Genomic DNA, 23,006 nt, shown 5'->3' on the forward strand with positions numbered 1-23,006 from the left:
ATTTACATTGTACACGTTATCAATCATGAATGAAATAGACCCTAGTTCGTTGCTTCCGCTGTGTGTTTTGCATGAGATGCAAAACCAGAATTTTTCCTTCACATGTGATTAAAACTAAGCAAAAGAATATATATATATATATATATATAAAGAACCCTAAATCTGGGTTTCTAGACATGAGTATGTGTGCGCATACATGAAGTATTTGTACACAAGCCTCAAGTATGTGTATGTATGCCTTGAAGCATGTGCATGCATACTCGCTCAGAAACACAGTTTTAAAGCAGTAACAAAACAACAATAAAAAAAAAATCTAGCATGCTTTTGATACAAAACTAAACAATTTAATGTAACAACAAAAATATCAAAGATAAACAAAACAAAATCTATTCCTAAATATGCATTGGATCTAACAACAAACAAAAGCAACACTTAACAAATCAAAACATGTTTATCAATATATTCAATCATTTAACTATCCAATAAACAAAACAAATCACATTACTAAGCATGTATAACATATAAATAAAACAAGAACAATAAGAACACAAGTTATAAGAAATCCAAATTAAGGAAGAGCCATGAAGAGAGACTCACCTTGCTTATGGAACATAATTTAATTGATATTTAACTGGCTCCTCAGTCCCTACAAAACAAGATTCAAAGAGATATCAAGGAAATCAAAGGATTCAATAGTTCATCCATAATCACAACTCAAAATAAAAAGAGTTTTTTGAAAAGATTTTTTGAAAATGGTTTTGAAAGAGATTAGAAAATAGTTTCTGCCTTAAGATCATTAGAAAGAGGTTTTTTGAAGAACCAAGAGCGTGCTAGCTGCTGTGTGTGTAGAAAATTTAGAGAGAAAAAGAGTTTTGGAAGAGTTTAGGTAAAAAATCAACTCTTTCTAGCTAGGGTTTGAGTTTGGTCGCATAAGGTTGTATTTATATCTTTAAACTTGGGTTTTTAGGGCCTTTTAGACATCTTTAGACATTCCCAAGTGACTAAGGGCCGGGCACCATCAAAGAGGGAGGCTTTGGGCCCTAAACACTAAAATTCTGAGGTTCTAAAAATGGTGTGCATCCCCAAAAACCCTAATTTTGACTACTTAAATGGCCCAACTTCAAACGGCCATAACTCACTCAATATAAATCTCAATTAGGCAAACTTCTGTGTTCAAATTGAAGCCTAGGATGTCTACTTTCCAATGAAACAAAAGTTAAGGTGAAAAAAGTGGGCAAAAGTCATTTTTTAGCATCGTTTTCAAAGCAATTTGAGCACTTTTGAATTGTGATTACTTCAAAACTATCAAAATAACTTTAATTACCTTTTGTAGACATGTCAAGCTCATCATTGGGACCAAAGACTAAAGTTTATTAAGTGGGTACAAAATGAGGTGTCTACAACCATGAGTGGTAGGTCATACTATTTCATTTGTATTTAACCGGTCACGCGGTATCAAATAGAATTGTGAGAGAATTTTAATCTAATTTTGACCTAGAGGTAAAGATTTCTTCAATCAAATCCAACTTTTTATTATTTTGTTTTTTATCATCCTTGTTCACGTCCAAATAGCCATCATCATTCGTAAGCACAATGACTTATTATCTGTACATTCTCTTCACTTAAATTATAATAGTTCTAATATCACATAAATTACTATAATTTTTGTCACAATTATTTTATGTGTCAAATTATGATTGACTGTTTGTTACTTTCACGTGAACTTACCATTTTTTTTCACTATTTATCATCTGCCACTTAAACAATTGTGGAACAAATTGTGTCATTTTACATGTTTTTAGAATTTGTCCTCAAATTAATGTTAGTCCACGACTTGAAAGTTGTTCTATGCCTAAAGTGCTTGAAGTCCACAACCTCACACAGTAATCGTGGGCCTTGATTTTTTAAATTTTGGAAAAATGTGTAGCATTGAGCAATCAAAGCTTGAATTTTCAAACATTTTGAAAACGGTCTAGACAAGTAGGTCCCTCAATTACGATTGATAGGATTTTACGATTTTCAATCGTGGGCTCTGTTTATTATGCCCTCTAAATCAAGATTCATTTTAAATTAGGATAATCTCTCTTTAAATACTGTGTGCTTGATCTTCCATCATTTTAGGGTATGAACTATAAACATGTGCGTGCAGACCTCAGAGTCTCAGACCAAGACCACCTCGTGGAGAAGTCTAAGTTGGCAGTGGAAATTTGTAACGACGACATATGTTTTTCTCCTTAGACCAAGACCTCTTCCTGTGGACCATTGTTTACCTTTGTGTGCATGTACGTGTTTTAGCTCAATATATATGTATTTGTGGACGTCGGTCTAAGTTGGCTGTGGGGCAACCCTGGCCGAATACAGACACAAAAAATTGCAAATAATAATCTATATATCTATATAAAACTAAAGCTCTGCTTGCTCTACACTTTTCCAAGTCAGCACAATATAAAAATAATAATAAAACAAAAAAATAAAACCAAAAAATAAAATAAAATAAAACATAATAAACCTGATTCTTATTAAGACCCAACTACAAAAGGAGCCTCTCCTTAAATTTTTTTTTAAAAAAAAAAAAAAAACACTACAAAAGGAGCCTAAATGCAGAAATCAGCCACAACCTTCTCAAATGTATCTCTCAAACACAAAATCAACCCTAACAAAACCCTCGATCAAACTCTCTCTATTTCAAATTCACTCCCATCTCCTTCTTCTTCTTTAACTCTCTCATTCAATGTAGCTCCCTCATTTTCTCAGCCACAAATCCTCTGGCTGATGTCAATTTTGATTCATGGTTATTTTGTTCTTGAGTTTTTATCATCTGGGCATTGATTATTTTTTGGCCCCCCTTCTGGGTATTTGATTTTCAGGACTGACTTGAAGAATTTGGATAATTTTCTGTTTTTGATGTTGGACGATTTTTTAGGTATGAAGAATTAAAATCTGATCTTTTTCAAGTTTCAATTTTATTTGATTGACATGGGTTAAAATTCAGATTGAAGTTGGTTTAAATGGAACAAAGCCTTAAAGTTATGTTTTAATAATATGTCTTCAATTAGGTTTGCTATCGATTTAGGGATTTCTTTCATAGTGGAGATAGTATCAATTTAATGGGTTTTGTGTGTGTGTGTGTTTTTGAAAGGCCTAAGATAATTCATATTGATGTAGATTTTGGTTTCAGAATTTTCAGTGATATGTATGGGCTGTGTGCTGCAGATGGTTATGGTTTGTTTCAGTTTCGGGTTGCTGGAGTTTTTAATATCGTTTTTTATCTGAATTTGTTTTAATTTAGGCTTATGTTTGGGCATGTTTCTAATGTTGTTTCCACTTTGCAATTTTTATTTCATGTTAAATTATGCTCGATATGACTTTTGATTTTAGTTCTAATATCACATTAGCTACTGAGCATGTGAATCTGTTTTCAACTACTAAAGCTTAGAATGACCTGTTTTTGATGCTGTCTTCCAGATCTTGCACATTTGTTTGCTGCCTCCTAAAGATTGCAATCTCTGTAGTTTTGTACCTCTATAATCATAATGCACCTGGAAAAAAAAATTCACTATAGTTTGTCAAATATTTTTTCGAAATGTTAAAAGCCCTTTTTCAATTAAAATTCTTCCTATATATATATATATATATATGATAGTACAAAATTGATCTCTAATCTAAATGATTTACTAAAACTTTTGGGTTTAATTTACAATTAGTTGAGAAGGATCCAAAAGCAGCTATAGTTTTGACAGACATACATTGATCCATGTCTAGGTTTAGAAATATATATTATGTTACTTTCTTTTTTGCGTGCTTGGAGTTGCAAAGGATGTAGGAGTTGATTCTCTCGCTGTTGTTTTTGTGAGTTTGATTTAGGTGGTCATTTACTGCACTATTATTGATCTTCGTTATTCTGTTTTTTACAAATTATTTTAATTAAAAAAAAACTAAAAAAATACTTATTTTGTAGGTTCTACTTTCATTTTTGGATAAAGAGCTACATACTTAACTGCATCGACTCAAGGCTTGTTAACAATTTCTGTAAAAAAATTTTAAAAAAAGTTCCTGTTGCATAAAAGTTATATATAAATAGTCAATATAAAACCATTAATCACATCATTTACTGCTTTGCTACTAATACATGTATTGCACTATTTGTCTGATGTAGATAGTTTTGTTTATGGAATTTATAGTTGTTTATTATTCTGTTTACTTGCTAAATAAAAGAAAAAAGAGAAAAAAAAAAAAAGACTCTTTTGTTTTTAGACTATTTTCATTTAATTTTTTTTAAAGTATATTTAACTCAGCTAAGTTGTTATTCAAAATAAAAGAAATATTTCTTTTAAACGGTTGGAACATATTGTTTATTGCAATTGTTATACTCATTATAATTGTTTTTAGTTGTTTTTCCAATAATTCATTGTGAGAAGGTAAAATATTTCCTTTAAATGGTTGAAAGGTAAAATATGGAAGGTAAAATATTTGTTTTCAATCATACGACCTGCCCTTGAATATTTTGTATCTATAAAAATTCTTCTCTTGGCTTCAACTCAAACGTTTCTCATAAAGAATACTACTTTTGTTAGTGGGAAAGAAAGGAAAAACAGCTACTGTACATCATCTGTAAAGGAAAAACCAAACAGCTCGACAATCCAATCTTTTCTGTGTTAGACAACACCTTTAAGATAATATACCCGACTGTTTTGTTCTTATTACAGAATCTGAATTTAAATTCCCAAATTTTTGAATGTTTACATAAATTTATGATCTTTTCACTCATTTTTATTGTGTCCATGCTTTAATTTAAAAGATATTGCATTAAACGACGTTGTTGGGTTATTTTGGCATTTTAAAAAGTGCAGGAGTGGTGGAGAAAGTAGAGTTAGAGGTGGAGATAAAGGAATATAAGTATGAGGAATTGGTTAAAACCCTTGAAAACTTTGAAAACAGGTATTATATCTCTCTATTCTTTTTGTTTGTTTATCTAATTCTTTGACTGGATTGAAAAGATTAGATTCCCATTTTATAATTTTGGGTGTGTTATTGATGGTTGATATACGTGCGGATTTTTTTGGTCTGTTATCCGCTCATCCTGTAACTCCCTTGATATCCTTGCTCCAGGAGGTATAAAACAATGCAAGAAAGCTCAGCGAGCTAAAACTTTTAGAGTTACTTCCTTTCCAATCGAGTCTAAAGTTTTAACAATTTATGCTAGGTTTGTTAATTCTGCTTCCAACAATCTCCCTCTATGTTCTTGATATTTGGTTCTTCATTTTGTGAATTTTAATTATTTTTATTTTGCTTCATTCATCTCTCTTCAAATATTACGATTATTTGTTGGTGATATTTCTACATTATGGTGTTTTTAAAACAAGGCTGCTTTTGAATCAATTTGTATCTATGCTAATGGTGTATATATTGAGAATTTTAATATTAAAGGCATAGAAGATTTTGATAAAATCATGAATCTAAACTTTTTTTGAGGGCTGCAAAAGTAGGAAATGAAAATTTTGGAATTCTGCTTTTGTTTGCACAGTTTTGCAAGGCAGGAAGCTTATGATGGGGGAGCTTTAGTTGTAGAGCAAAGAGAAGAATGAAGCAATCCAAGAGAGACTCTTTGTGATACAGTGTAGACTCAACAACAATATGCTTGCACCTGTTTTCTCATATTTAATATGATAACTTAAACAAGTCTTATGATGAAGGTTATTTTTATTGATAAAATATAATTAGTGAAGCTGTCCCCAGCAATTTAATAAGATTTTGTTGTTGATTTACAAAACTCTTTGAATATTATGATCATTAGTTATTAGTACATGTCATATATTTTACTTTTTGTTAGTGTTTCTTTTAAATGTGATATGTAATCTTTTGATTTGAAGTTTTACCTTTTTGTTGTGAAGGCACAGTAACCAGTGATAGAACATATATATATATATATATATATATATATATATATATAACACGCACACCTACCTTGGTTGACCAGCTCAAATCGTAATGAAATTTGTATATTCCTTTTTGTGTGAGTTATTCCTTAAAATCCAAAGTGAAAAGGTTCATTTAGGTTGACTAAATTTCTCTCAACTTGACAAAAAATGCATTTAATTTGATTAAAAAAAAATATTTAGCATTTCTAAGAACTTTCCCGTGTATCACACGGGTTAGCGACTAGTAATAATAATTGAGAATGTTAAGAAAAACCACCACACTTTTGAGTGGTGAGAGTTTTGCATATATATATAGGCATTTACAGATTGTATAACGTAATTACACATAGATGTTGATTACAAAATAAATGGAAAGAATTAGCTAAACAAGCTCCTATAATTGAGGGTCAAAGGTTGCACATATGGAAAGCCTTAGATTAGGGCAGAGGATCCTCAACAATAATTAAACATTATGTTAAAAAACATATATAAATATGTGGTCGATATTTATATATATCAAAAGCATTGTAATTTAGTGGTATTGACTGTTTTCCTTAACAATATATATCACAAAATATGTTTTTGCTTTTCTTTCTATAATTTCTTTCTATTATGTATATTAACGCAACTTAGTATCTTAAAATAAGTTAGTATATTTATTTCAAAAAAAAAAAAAAAAACTGAGTATATTGGTTCGTCCTTTAGAGATCTAAATATGTGTTCTTTGGTTTCGACTTTTGAAGATCTAAAAGAACGCTCTATGGGAACTAAAATGTTAATATTAAAATCCAGATGTGTATAATTAGTTCCTAAATTATTAACTTATTTTTTTATAAAATTAATGAAATCGAGCCATAAATATATATATATATATTCAATGGTGATAAACAACAATAAAAATAATCATACAACATCATATAATTAATACAAGCAACTATATAATCAAGCATTGATAACACAATAATAATGCTATAATTGGGTGGTGCCCCACCTCTATATCTCAAACCCCACTCACCTCCCCATTATCTATCTATCAAATAATAATAATAACAAAAAATTATGTTAACAAAAATACACACGTATATAAACATATTATCAGTGTTTATATATGTCAAGAGCATTGTAATTTAGTGACATTGATTGTTCTTTTTTATAAGTAGAAGCAATATATAGATAATCAATTTAATTTGATATTATACAAAAAAAAAAGTTATAGAAAAAAACATCTTATTTCCTTTAAACATAATTTATTCCATGGTTTTAAATACTCATTTTTGTAATTCCAAGCCCTAAATAATAGATATCAATGATTAAGTAATTAATGGATAAAATTATTTGCCTATCTTAATTTACCTTTTAATTAAGATTGTGCTACAATGATTAAGAGAGCTCTCTAGCTCAACTAAGTGGTACTAATTGGTGTTTTCAAATCCATTGTAGCACTATTCATGATTCAAATCCTTTCCTCCCTCTTCTCCCAACTATTAAATTAAGTTATACTATTGAACTACAAACCTCTTAATATGTCCAATAAATTTATTAAATTAATATATAGCATCGCAATGATTGAATCATGAGTTTATTTACATAAACTTGTAACCTTATGCCCTCTCAGGAAAAAAAAAATTGTAGCCTTATGTTAAGGACTTAAGTACTTTTGAAGAAATAAATCTATACGTGTATATGCATTAAAAAAAAAAAAAAAAAAAACACTATTATAGTGGTCATTATAATATTTTTTTGGATAAGCGACAGAATATTATCGAAAACAAATGACCAACTCCAAATTGGCAAATAGGACAACAGCATGACCACACAAAACAGTAGACAATAGATCATTTGCAAGTCAAGTAGTCAACTCACCTAACAACCATGACAACAAACCAGGCCAAAGAACTAAAACGAAACAGGTTGCAATTGCAGAACCAACCAAATCAAAGACAAACTCCATTACAAAACAGACTAGAAAAAACACCATCCCAGCACCAACACAGAATTTTTTAGGTAACCATGAATCTATCAATTAACTGTGTATGGATTTGATAGTCATAAAGGCAATATTATTTGTGTTTTATTGATTAATGCAACTAAATGTTTAAAGTTAATTGAAGAACTTAGTATATTACACCTGCAATACTATACCAAAGTTTTACTCGATTACTAAAACGTTACTTCTACACACATTGCATGAACTATTAATTATTGCATTGTATGTATACACTCGTAAAATCCATAGTATCCGGCACCCAGTAATAAAGTATAGGTTTTAATAGGAATAAGCGTAGACATGCATATATATATATATATATATATGTGTGTGTGAAACTTCCTTTTCTATTGAGGTAGATGCAATGACCATTCACTAAGTTTTGAATTATTAGTGTGATTCTATTGTAGAAAAGGACCAAAAGGAGTTTCTATTCAACCAGTGCAGCGGCCAAAAATAATTTAGAATTAGCGGTCAAGAATCAAGATGTACAACCTCCCAATTTTCCTATGGTTAATCATCACTTCTAGAGGACTTATGAGAAATAAATGTCCTTTTGGAATAAAGATTAAGAGATCAGAAAACTCAAACTTCTTCATTTCACATTTAGGAACTGTATTCCGGCCAGGCAAGCGGACCCAAAGGGACATCCACCTTTAAAGATGGGAAAAAAAATGCAAATATTAGCAATTTGACTACAAACTAAAACCAAACCGAGCTGTACCTAGTGGATCCCACTTTTGCAAAGTCTAAGAGAAGTCATGATATAATAAATGAAAAGTTCAACATATTAACAAACCAAATAGTTAAAAAAGATGGGAAGGGAACATTCAAAAAATTAGACATCACCATAATACTTTCGGTGAAACATTTACATAATGTATTAAATGAAAAGTTCAATAATAAGGATTTCAATTAAATTACAATTGTAGTTTAATTTTGCATTAATTAAGGGTCCGTTTAGATACCACTTATTTTGTTAAAAACTGAAAACACTGTAGCAAAATAATTTTTAAATATGTGAACAGTACACGGGACCCACTGGCAAGGCTGTGTCCCACGTGAAACCAACTTCTGGTAAAAAAAAGAAGGAAACGTGAAAACTCAAAACGCAGACATGAAACCTCTGAATCCAAACGCTCACTAGGTGTCATTTCGAATTTTCAATTAGATTTTCCATGCCAATGCTGTCATTTGTATCAAGTACCTCTCTAATATAATATTAATGTTAGTCTCTTTTGTTTTATTTAAAAAAGTTACTATTATGAATTGTAGTACAAGAAGAGAACAATATAGAAGAAGAAACCAAAAAACAAATGCAATTAATGACAGCAAGTAAAGGAGGACTTCCCACCATCCTTAGAGTCTGATTATGCTGCGGTAGAGCATATGCAGTCAGGTTTTAGTTTATTTTTTTTATTTTTTTTTAATACATATTTTCAATAAAAAGTTTTTAATTTTAGCAAAATAAATTGTTTCCAAATGGACTGTAAAACCTACACATGACTAAGAGAGCTTGGACTTCATTAACAAGATGCCCATTAGATCAAAAATTATCTCGAATCTGATTCTTGACATGAGCTGCTACTAAAAGTCTAAAATTATACTCTTACGGTCCCTCTACTCTACAATGATAATTTTCACAACAATACAATCTAGCTGGTCCTTAAGAGCATTAGCAGTGGGGGTGTAAAAGCACCCTAGTTGCTATTTTACCCACTAAAGCCTTAAAAACTCTCCACATCCGGGTATGTAAACCTTTTTTTATTTTTATTTTTTTTGCATCCTAGCTTCAGTGAGGTTGCATATATGCAACCTCACTACTCATGAGGGTATAAAAATGGAAAAAGTTTCTCTACAATCTGAATTGGAGGAAGTCTCTCCAAACTGTGACGTGTCTATATCAAAGAGTGATATTTGTCCAGCCCCACTAAAACTCAAACTCAAGAGATAACTCCCGTTAACTCAAAAGTTAGCCACTTTTCCATATTTTTTTTATTCAAAAAATTATTTCTCTCTCTCTCCTTCGACACTCAGTCCTTTCTCTCTTTCTCCTTCAATGCTTCCCCATCCCTCTCTTTTGTTCCAGAGACGAAGAGGAAACTGAGAGCGAAAGAGAGGAGATTGAGAGAGTGAGAGGGAGGGAGAGAGAGAGATATCTATTTTCCGAAACCCAAAAGCAAATCTACTTCGACGGCACCAGGGAGGTAGTTTCAGCGTCTCCGGCCCCCATTCGGTTTCTCCGGCCACCCTTTATTCGATTTTTTTCAACCCCAACCAATGCTACCTCCGCCAGTCCCACCCAAATTTTGATCAATTAAACACAAATTTTTTGAATTTGTTTGTTGAAAATTTTTGGCAAATATTGCTTCCTACAGTTGTGATGTTGTTGTTAATAGCAGTTAGGACGCAAGTCGATACGCAAATTCTCCCTACACAGCCATGAATTTCCATCAATCCTTTTCATCTTGATTGTTACTATTTCTTTATCTTTCATATTGGTTGCTCAAGAAAGTAATGAAATTTAGGGGTAGTTGTTTTCCTTTCTCAATTATGCGTAAAATGGATCTTATCTCGATCAATGCAGATGTTGGACCATTGTACCATGGTCTTTCAAGATGAAATGCTAAGATGAAATGCTAAATTTTTAAATTATAACTTTTGTTCTAAGTTGCTGAATTTTTATATTTATTTTGATGAAATGAAAGTAAAGGACGAGACAAAATGGTTTTTTTGTTTGGAAGTAATGCCATTATGTTTCTATGGAACTGGAATAGGTATATCCAGGAAGGAATGCTTGTGGAAGTAGGCAAAGGAAAATCCCCTAATGTCCAACAAGTTTTAGAATTATTGTTGGCAAAGGAAGAGTATTTGGCTTTTGCACCAAATACAGAAGAGACGAAGACAATGATTAACTTAATGTCAATGAAATTTCCCTTATTGGAGGTACCCATTTTTATCTATTGGCAGTGTGGGTGTGTATGTGTGTGTTTTTAGATTTCTTTGCTACTCCTGTTTATCCTTTATGGGCCAGTCTAAGGTTTTTTGCCCCCTCTTGTAAAACCTTCTTTGTTTCAAGCTCATACTTCACATTTGTTTTGTTCATAATTATGCATTGTGTATGCGTGTAACTAAACTTTGATTACCAGTGGTAATTTGGTAGGGATACTAGAAGTTGTGAAGGAGGGTGGCAGGATTCTTGGAGGAGGATTTGATGGTGGAGTTTGGGTTGTCAACCAACTGTTGTACAAGGGAGTTCCTTGCTTGCTGGGTGGGGTTTTAGGAAGGATTACAAAGAACATAATGAGAATGAAAATAAAAAAATGACAGGAAAATTGAAAGGCCATTACAGACTTGTGTTAAAGTAGAAACAATTAGCCAATACTCCCTGTTACTGCATAATTCAGAGCAGACTTAGAGGAATGGTTTCAAAGTTCAAACTCATGCTTAAGTAATATGTGGATTTTCATAATTTGTGGGTAGACATTAAAATTGTGATGTGTTGATTAGTATTTTGATAATATATATATATATATATATATATATATATATATATTTATATATATATATTTGTATTATATGTAAATGCATTAAGCACTTTCTATGCAATGATTAAATGGGGAACCAAAATGCAATAGGCTGTTATGTTTGGATGGCTTAGTTGAAATTCCTAATCCTTTATCCGCCAATTTGTGAAGTCTTGTACTTTGTATCTTGAAAGACAAAGTCGCTGCACTTGTTCTTAATAGTTGCTCTTAGGTTTGCAGCCTTTGTTATGGAAAGCAAATACCAAGCTGGGAGATACAAGCTGTTAAGAAAAACATTGTTTAATGTACTGTGATCACAATTGTCAAAGGCTTAAAGGTGTTAAGTCATGTTATTTTGTCTAATCTACTGTTGTAATTGAGATTTTGAAAATTGTTGATGCTAGATGTCTATAAAGGCTTAAAGGTGGTATAAAGTTCAAACATTACTTTTTTCTTAGTAAATGTTAAAATAAGTTTCTTTGAATAGATTAAAGTCTAAATCAAACCAGAGAAAAACACTAATCAAGAACCATAATGTATAAAGTGGCATTGTTGGATTTTCCTTTGTGAAATTTTGCACTAAACTTTGTAATGGACTTCGTAATGTTACAAATTTGAGTGCTATTGGTTCATTTATATATAATTCTCATTATCCAAAAAAAAAAAAAAAAAAAACCCATGGGCTATTTGACATGTTCATGTGGTTTGAGTACTGTATTTTTGTAGAAAGGGACTAGCTAATACAAGCTTCTATACTATGGTTTAGAAGCTCTCATATTGCTTTTATCCCTCAATAAGTTATGTTTGAAAACCGTATTCACCATTGGCCTTATTATATTTATTCTTGTTTTATCATATATGTCATATCATGTAATGTTTGCATTTATAAGATGTTTAATTTTTTTTTTTTTTTTTTTTATCATGGTTATTTCAACATATAGGGAATGGGAGGATGGATGTAAGCAAGAGTAAGCAGGAAAATGAAAAGAAAACCAATAACTGAAAATGAAGGAGAAGACGAAAGTTATTTCAACTTTGCTGTGTGAAGTATATGGAATAGCAGAAATTCATATGTCTTCAACAGGAAATATCCAAATCCAAATCCAAATCTGCCTATGGAGATCTACAACCAAACATTGGAGTTTATTAGAATAGGCACTGATCTGATGGCTAGAATAGGTGCTGACCAAGAACTAGATCTCACTTTGTTTACAAGTCCATCTGTGGACTTAGCTAAGGCTTTGGAGGATGACTGTAATGGTATATTTTTTGATAGACTTTGTACTGAACTGAATGTAGCTTTTTAGTTTAATGTTATCGTCTTTTAACCAAAAAAGAATTCCATTGGAATTTGTATATGGAATGTGCGTTAGCTGATATTCTTAGAGATGAGCACAACTTAAGCTATAATGTAGATATCATTGCTGAAAAGTGGGAGATATTTGCCTCAAATTTTCACCTCTACCAATAGTGAATTATGCTAAAAGTAGGCAATATTGCCTCAAGTTTGCACTAGAGATTGGCTAAAATGTTGTTGAATAGCCTTTTGGTTTCCTTTTAGTAGTTTGTTTTGGAAACTATCTTGGCCTGTAATTGCTTGTATTCTTGTTAACATTGTTTAGCTTGTTTTGGTAATTGTACTTAGCTTTGGATAGCCTCTAAGTACTTTCTCTATCTATTTTTGCTTAATTCAATAAAATGTTCACTTGTTTTGAAGAAGTTGCAAACATAATGTGCAATCTGAAAAGTCATAAAGCTTCTGTAATATATCACTTTGTTCTAGTTTATAGATTCTGCAGCATGAAATAAAGCCATCTTGAAACATAAAATCCAAAAATGAACACCAACTAGCAATGAAACAAAAAAGGCATATACAAAATATTTTCATTACATAATATGCAATTATGCACATATAAATCTTAACATATAGAAATGTACATTTTCATTGCACTTAAAAATATTTGTCATTTTACACATAACATTAGTGCCTAACTAGAAGCTACTCAAACATGCAAATATAGAACCTAACATGTTTGAGTAGCTTCATTAGTTACAAAAATTGTTAGATATTATTTCCAACAAATTGTCGAATATATTGTTGCCCACTAACTGTCATTTGTATGTGCCATATATTGTCCATTAGCTGTGTAAAAAATTGTCCAAAAATGTTGACTAGCTTGCCAAGTAAGACATGCTTTGCAAAAATATAATTCAAAAAGTCTCCAATATGGTGCTCTTCAAGGATTATAAATTATTATCAAGAGCTACTGAAACCTGCAAATATGCCACCAAATATAAATATATGTATGAAAAAAAAAAAAAAAACTTAGGAAAAATATAGGTTCAAGTTGTAGCAAAAATCACAAGGAATATGCATACCTGATTTGTCTCAACAATTTTTCCAACAACATAGTCTTGTCCAACCAAATTACTACAAAAGACAGATTCCTACATTTTACATGTTAACAAATTTACGTCAATGACGTGTTTATCTTATTATTTCAAGTAGTGAGGTGCTCTTTCAAAATATATATACACACACAATTAGGCTTTGTTATGGAAAGGAAACATTTCCTTCTTTTTTTCCTTCTTAAGAGAGGGGAGGGGGGGGGGGGGGGGGAGAATTGTTTTGAAATTGGCATTGGAAATCTGAGTTTTTATTTTGTTACCATCAGCATGCGTTCCATAAAAGCTATCAGGATAATCAAACCAATCTTGTGGTGATCAAAACAACTACCCCATCTATTGCTATTTACTAATTTGTGGCCCATCACATATTCCAACCACTCAGCGAAACAAAAAAAAAATGCAACAAGCAAAACAGTAGATTTCTGATTTGTTCTTTTCCCTAAAGGGGAGGGGGAAATAGGTTTCGAACCAATGACCTCTGCTTTGAGGCGTAGGTGCCTAGTAAATTAAGCTGCCTTAGTACAGGATTAATCACCTTACTTGCTCTTATGAGGGATTAATCACCCTGACTTGCAAAAAAAATGTATATATACACTTACCAAAAAAATATTATATGCTAAACTAACTTATTGTGACTACCCTAATAAAAATTTTGAACACCCTAACTTGAGAATTATAAAAATTTGGGCTCAACAAAAATAAGAGTAGTGCTACTACATTCATAACATTTTCACAATAATTTTACAATAAATCTAATGTGGTAAGCTGTTATTAATTTTAATTTGGGTGAAATGCTAATATTATTTTTTTACCTACTAATAATAGCTTTTTGCATAAAATTAATTGTATAAATGTTATAGACGTAACATTACTCCAAAATTAATTATGCCCCAAACATATTTCTTAATAGAAAAAACTTAAATAACAAAAATAAATATTAGCCCAAATAATAACAAACATAAACCAAACAAAAACAATATAAGACCAAACAACAATAAGTGAAAAAATTATTCAACAAAAAACCTATTATGAAACAAAAGAATAAAATTTATAGCTCATTCAACTTATTCAATAAAAATAATTTCTAGTTTCATTTTTCCTTAAAATATGATACTAAAAAAAATATTATCTATACTATTATTTAAGGGGCTTACCCTGTTTGGATTCCTTATTTTTTTTAGTTCAAAAATGCCCTTACACCCCTATATTTAAGTAGAGACAAAATTAAAGGATAATTTGGTAAAAATGTAATTCTAACTTTCACTAGAACATTACCTAAAAAATATGATCAGTTTCCTATTATTTTTCAAATTATTTTATCTATTTATAAATTAGATTCACAAAGTAAAAATTATATATATAAAAAAACAGTTTTTTTTTTTTTGCTAAAGAAAAGTACTCTCCTGTTAATTTTCAAATGATTTTATCCATTTATAAATTAGAATCACAAAATAAAAATTATATATAAAATAAAAAAAAACACAAATTTTTTTTTTTTTGCTAAAAGAATTTAACACGTGTGATGAAGTTAGTGATAATTTAAATTTTTTGAGTGACCTGAATAAAATAGGAGTCCGTAACTTATACAGTAATTGGTGGGCCTTGATTTTTCAAAAGATTGGAAAATGTATAGTATTATTCGCCTGATTTTTCAAACAGTTGACAACGTTGAAGACTACTGTAGGTCCCTTAATTAGGGTTGACAGAATTTTTGCAGCCACTCTTGTCTCCTTCATGAATGGTTTAATCTAATACCAAGACCAGAACCTGTTCGTGAAGACTAGAGACCAGTCTAAGCGTCGGCGGTATAATTGTATAAATGTAATGACGAAACATGTTTTACTTTTCTTTTTTTTCTTTTTTAATGTAAGTATTTACTATGATCTATGAATACTACTCTTTCAACCATCCTGTTGGCCACTATTTCCCTGGCTGCTCTATTAATTTATTTTTTTTATAAAATTAAAAAATTTAAACTAAACAAAATTTCATATAAAAAAAACTTGAATATATCAAATTAAAAAAAAATACATAAATTTTTTTACAATTTTTTTTTATTCAATTTTTCATAGTTTGAAATCATTACATTATATTTTATTATCCATTTTATTTTATTAAGTTTGTATAACATTTTTTAATGCAATTTTCATTATTTGTTTGTCATTGTTTTTATGAAAGTACTTTAAACTAAATTACAAAACTCAACATACTAATGAAAAACAAATAATGTACTTTCATAAAAATAGCTAATATAATCACTGATTTATATTAATCTACATAATATATAGAAATCAGTGATTACGTAGATTAATAAAGCTATATAAATCAGTGATTATGTATAGCGTATCACTGATTATGTCATAATTAATCTACATAATCACTGATTTATATATAAATAATGTACTAACCAATCAAATTCATAGTCACAAATCACCCAATAATGAATTTTTATGTTTTAATAGAACTAGCTGAGGGGGAAAAAATTACAACCACGGAAACAAGATTAGCAGTTGTAACTATCTTGAAAAAGAAAGTTTTAACAAGAATAATGAACATATAGAAGAATAAACATATAGACAGCATTACTGTCTTATGTACATTGATGTAGATGCACTGACCATTCGATAACGTTTGAAATAATGTGGAGGATTGATGAGTTTTAGATATAGCGTCAAATATTCTTCGATTAGGTGTAGAGAATCATTATGTTGAATGTGCCAAGAATCATCAAGATGGACTATAGCAATTTCCCAAATTTTCTTAGTCTATTCAGGAGAAATTAAGCACAAGAAATACTTTTCCTTCTGGAACGAAGATCTTTTTACACTTGTGATAGGAAGATCAGAAAACTCGCTTCGTGAGACTTCTACGCAGCCCACGTAATGGAACGGGAATACCCCCAGGCAGATAATTTATGCACATGTTAGCAGTTTTGACTACCAAAAAAAAAAAAACTTGACCAATAATAAGGATTTACATTAAGTTATAATGATGTTTGATTTGGAAGAAGTTTGACTCTAAATTGGTTTAGAGTTATCTTCCGCTAACCTACTATGATTGATAAAGAAATCACCTATATATAATTTAGTCGCGCATGAATTTTATAATAAATCAAGTGATTTATGTAAATAATCCTTATCTTATAAATTATTATATAGTAGATCATAGAAAATAGTTCCAAAATTTGGAGCTATATTTTGTCCTTTTTATTTTGTGTCAATGTCAAGTGTCATTTTGATCAGTCTCATTTTTCTTATTTTGAAAAAATATATATATAGAGGGGGAGACTTAGTATTGATAAAGGAGCCAAAAGAAAGGAGTATGGTCTATCCATAGATTTATATTTTGCCGCAAAAGGAGTCAAAGTTTGACAATCTTGTTTTCTCCTGAAGAATAAGTATACCCTTTCTTATTTTGAAGAAAATAAATAGAGTGGTAGACTTAGTATTGGAAAAGGAGCCAAAAGAAAGGAGTATGGTCTATCCATATATTCATATTTTGCCGCAAAAGGAGACAGAGTTTGACAATCTTGTTTTCTCCTGAAGAATAAGTAATACCCTTCCCAGCACGTGGCCTCATGCACGAGTTTATACCATAGAAAGCTTCATCCCTCATGCAGGCATGCATATATGGAGAAACTTCCTAGCATCAACTCCATTGCAATCCAAGAGCTACGTGATGTCATCATTGAATAGTAAACAGTTTTGAAGACAATTTACTGTCTAAATGGGGAAAAAATGTACCTGAAACCATAGCTAATACAAAATCATTTTCAATTAGCAATTGAATAGAAAGAGATGTAACTAAATAACAAATATTACTACTTTTATTTTATTTTATTTATATAATTCAATAGTTGTGAGATGAGGAATTAAAAGTTTGAATATTTCCGTTGAAAATGCTAGAAAATGTTAGCCAATTGAGCTATAAGGCTCTTGATAATATCACTTACTTTTATTGAATTAAATAACACTTTTTTCTTCTTCTTCTTTTTTTTTTTCTAATAAACAGATATGTAAATATGTATTGTACATGATTTTAAAAACTAATAATAATAATAATTTACGCATGGAAAAAGTTTTCTTCCATGACAGCTTGGAGAAATTTTCACCAGACTACATGATGACTCATAAAACCATGTATGTACATTATTTAAACAGTCACAAAACTTATTAAATAAGTTATGTAACTAAAATATGCACAAATGATCTTATCAATTGTCACATAGTAAGTTTGAAAAAATTTCTTCCAAACTAGTTTGAAGGTAAACTTTTTCTTATATATACCTTGTCACCTAAATTAGATTACTCCAATTGCCCTATATAAATAGAAATAAGTATTGCCAAGTGCAGGACCAAAAAAAAAAAAAAAATGCTCAGAAGGGACACGTACACACAAAAAAATGCATCTACAACAAAAGTGAAAAATTCAAATTTTGAGATTATCAATTTTCTCTTCTAAACTTTTTAGCATGATAAAGTTAAATTTCTAAATTTAATATAGAAAGATTGAATTTAACAAAGTCCTATTTCTATAATACGTTAACAATTATTTTATGAAATAATTTTTTACATTTTTTAAAATATCTAAACTTTTGCTTATATTTTTTTCTCTTAACTTTTGATTATATTTGAATATAAGGGATAAAAAATTTCCGTCTTTTCTTTCATGTAAGGGAGAGGGATAGCTCGTAATTAGGTTAAAGGAAATTAATAATTTATTTTTAGGATAAATAGACTTTTCAAAGTAAAAAAAAAAATTACTAATTAAAATTATTTATTTTTGGAATAAGTAGACTTTTCAAAATTTTGAGTCATATTAATACGGCTACCACCCGCCCCCACCGTCTGCATCAAATGCATTATGACATATGGGCAGTGTGCATTATCTCTATTCAATTGAGACGCATGCACGATTCAACATATTTAATTGCTAGTCAAAAAGTTGTACTCAAATGGTTATTCTAGTGACATGGTTCATTATACTTAAATGTGCATCAAAACATTATACTTTACTGACTATTCTAATCAATACAGTTATAATTTACGCCTACCTTTCTCTCCATTGCTTATAAATACCGTGGCCTTGAAGGCATTATACATCTCGCTCAAGAAGTTCACAGAGAACAAATCCCATCATACCTTATCATTCAAAACTTCGACTCGTCCTTCAACTTAGAAAAAATATGTCTGCCCAAGTCTCAGGGGCTCCATCCCAAAATGCCAAATCAGAGGTTGTTCGCCGAACAGCAAATTTCCATCCAAGCATTTGGGGTGACCGTTTCATCAACAATACTTCTGAGGACAAGGTAACATGATTATTTGCTACCCTAGTTTATGAAGATTATGTAGTAAAATTTATAATATTATTAGTATTTTTTGTTACAATATAATTATTTGTTCATGCAATTCATGGTGTAGGATATTCATTTACGTAAAGTAAGTGAAGTTGAAGAGCTGAAAGATGAGGTGAGAAACAAGATCTTTGCCTCTACGAGTCATCTTTCACAACAGCTGGGCTTAATTGATGCACTCCAGCGCCTAGGCGTCGCTTACCACTTTGAGAGAGAAATCCAAAAAGCTCTAGAACATATGATGTTGATGATCTCTACTTTTAACGACAAAAATGATGTTGATGATCTCTACGAAGTTTCCCTCAGTTTTCGACTGCTACGCCAAGAAGGATTTAAGGTTTCATGTGGTAAGACCCGAGTATGAATGATTTCTTCATGTAATAGCAAGTTAGCAACGTTTTTTATTAAATAAGTTTGGTTTTTGGTTTATAGATGTTTTCAACAAATTCAAAGACGAAGATGGTCAATTCAAGGAAAGCTTGACCAACAACGTTGAAGCCATGCTAGCCTTCTATGAAGCTACACATCTGAGGGTGCATGGAGAAGACATTCTTGATGAGGCCCTTGAGTTCACTGCTACTCACCTTAAATCCACAGCATCCCTTATAGGCAATCCGTTGGCAGCACAAATAACTCGTGCCCTAAAGCAGCCCTTGCACAAGGGCATACCACGGCTAGAGGCTCGGCGATACATTTCTATCTATGAACAGGATGCTTCACATAACAAAGTTTTGCTCAAACTTTCAATATTAGATTTTAATCTAGTGCAATCATTGCACAAAGAGGAACTTAGATATATCACAAGGTAATTAGTTCTAAAACTATGATCCAAAAAGACAAAGCAGGATTATTTTTAGACATGGTGAAGGGAATACTACATATTTTACTATATAAAGCGTGCAAAATGACGTGTTACAAATTATTTATAAAAAAAAATTAATTCAAACTTCATTTATTAGGTTGTTGAAGTGGTATACAGTAGTAATCATATTCTTGATACAACAATTAATTAATTTTTTGTAGTAAAATTTATAGCAACCCTAACATTTTTCTATATATTTTTGGTTACTTACAATCAATTAATATTAATTGTTAATTTGTTTTATTCAAATGTTAGGTGGTGGAAAGATTTAGATTTTGCAACGAAGCTACCTTTTGCAAGAGATAGAGTTGTCGAGTGCTACTTTTGGATAGTCGCAGTGTACTTTGAGCCCCAATATTCACTTGCAAGGAAAATACTAACCAAAGTTATTTCCATGACATCCATTCTAGATGATATATATGATGTTTATGGCACACTTGAAGAACTCGAACCCTTCACTGAAGCAATTGAGAGGTTTATAGATTGAATTAATTAATATATATGTTATGACTATGATGTATAACGTCAATCTAACTTTTGTAATTGGTACATGATATTTTCAGGTGGGATATTAGCTGCATAGATCAACTTCCAGAATACATGCAAATATGTTATCGTGCACTCTTTGATGTATTCGAAGCAATTGAAAATGAGTTGGCCAAGAAAGAAAGATCATACCGTGTTAGCTATGCAAAAGATGCTGTAAGAGCCAAGCAACTTAACTTTTCATCTTTTTTGGTCAACATTTTCATGCTACGTACTTATTTCATTTATGTTGTTTAAACCTTAGATGAAACGTTTGGTTCGGGCCTACTTTGATGAAGCCAAATGGTTCCACCAAAATTACATCCCAACAATGGAGGAGTATATGCATGTTGCACTTAAAACCTCTGGTTACCCTATGCTCACCGCTATCTCTTTCCTTGGCATGGATGACATCGTTACAAAAGAGGCATTTGATTGGATCTTTAGCAACCCTAAGATCATTACAGCTTCATCTGTAATTGGTAGACTCATGGATGACATGAAGTCACATAAGGTATGCAATCAAAAAATCTTATCAAGTTTCACAAGCTAGTGTGAGAGGTCTATTTCATATGTGTTTCCAACTTTCTACTTACCCTTTTGAAAAACTTTGTATTTAGTTTGAGCAAGAGAGAGGGCATGCTGCCTCAGCAGTCGAATGCTACATGAAGCAACATGGTGTCTCAGAACAAGTAGTCCATGATGAATTCAGCAGGCAAGTTACTAATGCATGGAAGGACATTAATGAGGAGTGTATAAGGCCTACTGTTGTTCCCATGCCTCTACTTATGCGTGTTCTAAATCTTGCACGAGTAATAGACGTCATTTACAAGGAAGGGGATGGCTACACTCACGTTGGAAAAGAGATGAAAGATAATGTTGCATCAGTGCTTATAGACCCAATACCACTATAAATGGGATAACAAAATAAATATCTTCATAAAGAATAAAAGACTTGAATAGGATCCAAGTCTGTTGATATTCTAATATATATGGGGCCCATTTATATTGAAGATAAAAGGAAAATCTTTGGGTTTTTTTTTTGGATAAACTACTGGTTTCTTATTTAATAATGTAGCACAATGTTTATAATGATGATGGGATTTACAGTTGGTATATTTTTGTGGGAGATTATAATTATTGTGCCATTCTAGTGGGGGTGGGCACGTAAAGTTTATCAAGTTGTTATCTTTTGCTTCCCTACACTACTGTTTATTATATATTGTGAGGAGCCAGGGTAACTGAGAGGTTAAGGAAGCTCTTTGTAAACACAATTAGTACCGTTTGGTATAATAGAACCTCTAATGAAATAACAATAACTATACTTTATGAATAACCAACCCTTGTATAGTTGTGCTTTTATTCCAAAGAATCATTTTTTTTTCTTCTTATGAATAAGTATTATTTAAAATGAAAAATAATCATTCCTTATTAAAAACTCCTTAATTAATAGTTATTCTTTAATCTACATAACTACTTCCACAAATGAAAATCAAATAATCCTTTTTAAATAGTGTGCTGCAACATATCAAAAAAAAAAATTGCGTACAACCATTATCCTCCTGGGTTTTGTTTATGCCATCAAGGCATCTATGAATGGAATCATCTTCTTTTCTTTAGAATCATCAACGAATGGAACCTGATAATGAAACCCTTGATTTTTTTTCCCGGGGCTTTGTCATTACAATCTTTCTCTCATGAACATTGAATTTTTTTCCCTTTTTTTCCTTGTGTTGTGTTTATGCCATACCGGTTATCTCATATACACAGTCAAGGAAATCACGGTAATCTTGATTTTTTATTTTTTGCTTAATATCACTAGATTGATTTTGTTTACATTTAAATATTTTGTTTTTCTTACTTTACAAGAAGAAATTACAGTAAACTATAAACCCATTTGTGGCTAGGTTTCTTTTGACTTTATCACTTTATTATCTAACAGCGTGAAATACCCTCAGTTAGACCTCTTTAAACCATTACAAAAATAAATAAATAAATAAAAACCTCTTTAAACCAACTCAAAACAAAAAATACATTAAAAAAAAAAAAGATCGAAACATTAGAGTTTTGTAAAAATCACACAAACTATATCCCTATGCCATCCCCTGTTGTTTCTCTTCAAATCTCATATATCTATAACTCATCTTCAAAGACATCATGCTAAAAAATTAGCTATTTATCAAGCTCGTATCATTCAACCACAACTCGAGACATCTATGGGTAGAGATGGAGAATGAGCTCGGTTAACAGAAAAGAGCAATAGTAAACATAAACAATCAAAGACCCACATGAAAAAACCTCAATCCAAAGTCCAAACACAAGGAAAATCCAATATCAAATATACCTCTAGAGCATAAGATGCTAGAGAGAGCAATCAATGAGACAGTCTTTTCCTTTTCATTCTTTCAAGTTCCAGATTAGCAAG

The 23,006-nt window shown here is 31.0% G+C and overlaps 1 protein-coding gene across 1 annotated transcript; it reads left to right on the top strand.

Moving 5' to 3' along the window:
• Nucleotides 1-18,927: 18,927 nt before the first annotated feature.
• Nucleotides 18,928-21,910, top strand: LOC142638690 (sesquiterpene synthase 2-like). The gene is made up of 7 exons (XM_075812749.1): nt 18,928-19,149; nt 19,262-19,541; nt 19,627-19,999; nt 20,312-20,530; nt 20,620-20,758; nt 20,847-21,095; nt 21,202-21,910. The coding sequence occupies exons 1-7, from the start codon at nt 19,027-19,029 to the stop codon at nt 21,493-21,495; spliced, it is 1,677 nt and encodes a 558-aa protein (XP_075668864.1). The 5' UTR covers nt 18,928-19,026; the 3' UTR covers nt 21,496-21,910.
• Nucleotides 21,911-23,006: the final 1,096 nt, after the last annotated feature.

The sequence above is a fragment of the Castanea sativa genome, chromosome 6, assembly GCF_040712315.1.
Source record: "Castanea sativa cultivar Marrone di Chiusa Pesio chromosome 6, ASM4071231v1".
NCBI classification, from domain to species: domain Eukaryota; kingdom Viridiplantae; phylum Streptophyta; class Magnoliopsida; order Fagales; family Fagaceae; genus Castanea; species Castanea sativa.